Genomic DNA, 3,845 nt, shown 5'->3' with positions numbered 1-3,845 from the left:
TTACTTAGCAAAAGAAAACTCCAGATACAAATCTAAGTCCCTGTAGGAAAAGTTGGGAGACATATTTTTTGCTTTGAGAGGCTGCCATGTTTGCTCATTTTTGTTTCAATAAAGTGGATTCAGTTCCAAAACAAGACATACAAGCAATGTAAATGTAACTGTTGTCTACTTCTCTCAGAATTGCAATATCTAGTTATATTTGCCGCTTTGTCATTGCTATATATATATATATATATGTATATATATATATATATATACATATATGTATAAGATTTACTCTGGGTGGGGGTGATGATTATTAATAGTAATCACAATGTTCTAAATCCTATAAATTTCTTGGGAAGAAAAATAAATTAAAAGAGTTAAACAATCATTACTTATAGCAGGTAATAAGTAAAGTCATGTTTAAAGGAGTGATCTGTAATAAGTAACATATGGCCCTTCCTTATATGGTCATGATATTGACAACTTTAACCATGTTATTATGTGTCATCTGCACCTAATTAAGTGACTGGTGAGTGTTATTTAAAAGTATTTAAATTAAATACAAACTAAACTAAATCATTATGAGGTTATTTCCACAGTGACGTAAAATAAATAAATAAATATATATAATAATCCGTTACACGACACGTTACCGGCGAACAACAGCTCCTATTTGAACAGATGTTACCGAGAGAGACTGAGCTGCTGCTGCTGCTGCTGCTGCAACAAGAGACGAGACGCGTCTTGGATCACAAATAGGGATGCAGAGCGCATGCGCACTGGGCCCCGTTTACTGGAGGATATTCACGGTGGAAGAGAGAGAGCGAGAGAGAGAGAGAGAGAAAGGGGACAAGCAACAAACCAGGCTTTTTTAAAACAGCAAAAAAAAGAAAAGAAAAAAAAACACGACCAGTGCAATGCGAATAACACCGAGAAGGGACACGAAACAGGATTATCAACAGGTAGGATTTGAACTGATCTCGTGATCGGCTGCCTCCTCTCCTCCTCCTCCTCCACCTCCTCCTCATCTCTCTCTTTCTCTCTCGCTCTCCTTTTCTCGTTTTTTTTTCTCCTCTCCTCTCCTCCATCTCTTTTTTTTTGGCCTTGTCTTGTGTGGCGGCTGCGATTGTGGTTCAATTCATAGCGGGGGGACACATACACGGGAGATTATTCTTATCGGATGGACTCGCAGATCCGCGACACGAGCACGATGAACGTCTCCTCCTGCTCCTGCGTTTTTTTACCCAAACCCAGCGGATCCGAGCGCGCGTGAAACAATCGACTGACGAGCGGGAGGACGCAGAGAAAACGCGTAAGTACAGACACGGAACGAAATCGGGCACCGGCGCAGGATGAAGCCCGTGTCATCATGTTATTAACAAAGATAGATATGTTTTTTATTGCGTAATGTTGTTATTGCCTGCTTTGTTGTTGTCACTTCGAAACAATTCCCGTCCAACACAGGCTGACAAACACACCCGCGCATGGATTCATGTCAAAATGCGGATTGTAGAGTCATTTTTAATCGCAAGTCTTTGTTGCCTGTAATTATAATATGAAAGATGATCTGTAAAATGGAGGCTTCCAATCCTCAGTGACCGGCGCTAATGAGAACACTTGCTTATTAACATAAGGTTTACCGTAATCCAGTAAACCTTTAATCAGACAAAAACACGGATGCGTTATGATGATGGTGACGCTCGCGTCCTCCGTCGATTTTCCACACTGCATGTAAAAGGCAGGGCAAGTTTAATCAAGGCATCCGCGGTTCTTTCAGAGAGCCTTCCTCTGTTGTGTTCTGTTCTGCAGGGCGAAGGGTGTGAACAAGGTTTTTTATTTTGGGCTGCGTTTCTCATCACAGTGCGCTGAAAAAGAAAAAAAAACGTCCCCAAAAATGTCCCCAAAAACCCGAGCTCTTTGTGGTATCTTGAATGCGTCTTTTGTGACACAATTAAGGTGGTTAAGTGTGCGTTTTTTTCCTTCTTTTTTTGGCCACCATGGTGACTTTGTTCAAGACATTCCACATGAAAGAAAGAAAAAAAAAAATCATGTCACGGATTAATGGTTTGGTCTGATTCAAGCTCCATCACCGTCTGCCTGTCTGTGTTTGTGTCTGTGGAGCAAGTGTCCAGGCTGAGGCACAGCTGTGGAACTGTGTGCCACTTTAAATATTAAAATAATGAGGAAAATAAGCTCATAAATGACAGAGGCACAGGGAACACTGATAACTGTGCTGTTGAAAACAATGCAGCTGTTGTGTACGACTGGATGCTGATGGGTGGATAATTTCTTTTTTTTTTTATTGTAGGTGTGATGAGACAAAGGAACAAAGAATGCCTTAGCGGAGAGGTTGCCTTTATGCCTGGAAACCTCTTCAAAGCACACCACCAAATGGATGTAACACCTCCGCCTGCCACCTCTAGATCATGATACTTGGCTGAAGCTATTCCGCTATCTTTATGATCCCTCCTCCATCTATGGCGAACTATAGCCATGCAGGGGACCACACCATCTTGCAAAATGTCTCTCCTCTCGCCACGTTCCTCAAACTGACCTCTCTTGGTTTCATCATTGGAGTCGGCGTGGTTGGAAACCTCCTGATCTCCATCCTGCTGGTCAAAGATAAGAGCCTGCACCGAGCGCCGTACTATTTCCTGTTGGACCTGTGCGCCTCAGACATCCTGCGCTCCGCCATCTGTTTCCCCTTCGTCTTCACGTCGGTCAAGAATGGATCCGCGTGGACCTACGGTACGTTGACCTGCAAAGTGATCGCCTTCCTGGGCGTGCTCTCCTGTTTCCACACGGCGTTCATGCTCTTCTGCGTGAGTGTCACTCGCTACCTTGCCATCGCTCACCACCGCTTTTACACCAAGAGGCTGACGTTCTGGACCTGTCTCGCCGTCATCTGCATGGTGTGGACATTGTCGGTGGCGATGGCGTTCCCTCCGGTGCTCGACGTGGGGACGTACTCTTTTATACGGGAGGAGGACCAGTGCACGTTCCAGCACCGTTCCTTCAGGGCGAATGATTCGCTGGGTTTCATGCTCCTCCTGGCACTTATCCTCCTGGCCACGCAGCTGGTTTACCTCAAGCTCATCTTTTTCGTCCACGACCGCCGAAAGATGAAGCCCGTCCAGTTTGTGCCTGCCGTTAGCCAGAACTGGACCTTTCACGGGCCAGGAGCCAGTGGGCAGGCAGCGGCCAACTGGCTGGCTGGATTTGGTCGCGGCCCCACCCCGCCAACTTTGCTGGGCATCCGGCAGAACAGCAACGCGGCGGGCCGCAGGCGTCTACTGGTGTTGGATGAATTCAAAACAGAGAAGAGGATTAGTAGGATGTTCTACATTATGACGTTTTTCTTCCTGGCGCTGTGGGGGCCCTATCTGGTCGCCTGCTACTGGCGGGTGTTTGCGAGGGGCCCTGTGGTCCCTGGAGGCTACCTGACGGCAGCCGTGTGGATGAGCTTTGCCCAGGCTGGGGTCAACCCTTTCATCTGCATCTTCTCCAACAGGGAGCTGCGGCGCTGCTTCAGCACCACACTCCTCTACTGCAGAAAATCCAGGTTACCAAGGGAACCTTACTGCGTTATATGAAGGTTTTGCTGTGGGTGTTTTTTCCTCATCTATGTCTCAATTTCCCTGATTGATCTTGATCTGGGCTCTACCCCACTGTACAGCGCACTCTCTCTTTCTATCTCTCTTCTCTTCATCCTCCAGTTTTCTCCTCCCGTTCCTCCTTCTCCGCCTTACACCGTGTTCAGAGGTAGAAGGTGGACTTGCCAATCACGAGGCTCTGCTGGGGTGATTGAATATGAAATATATCAAACGTGGAGGCTGAAGGGAATGGGAATTGCACAGGAG

At 46.3% G+C, this 3,845-nt stretch overlaps 1 protein-coding gene across 1 annotated transcript; it reads left to right on the top strand.

Moving 5' to 3' along the window:
* Positions 1-2,444: 2,444 nt before the first annotated feature.
* Positions 2,445-3,578, top strand: gpr85 (G protein-coupled receptor 85; the record flags this gene model as incomplete). Its single annotated transcript, XM_083907005.1, has 1 exon — positions 2,445-3,578. One exon carries the CDS (start codon positions 2,445-2,447, stop codon positions 3,576-3,578), a length of 1,134 nt encoding a protein of 377 aa, XP_083763131.1.
* Between the last annotated feature and the right edge of the window lie 267 nt (positions 3,579-3,845).

The sequence above is a fragment of the Microchirus variegatus genome (genome assembly GCF_963457635.1).
Source record: "Microchirus variegatus genome assembly, chromosome: 20".
Taxonomy (NCBI): Eukaryota; Metazoa; Chordata; class Actinopteri; order Pleuronectiformes; family Soleidae; genus Microchirus; species Microchirus variegatus.
This window is presented reverse-complemented; position numbering and strand designations above follow the sequence as displayed.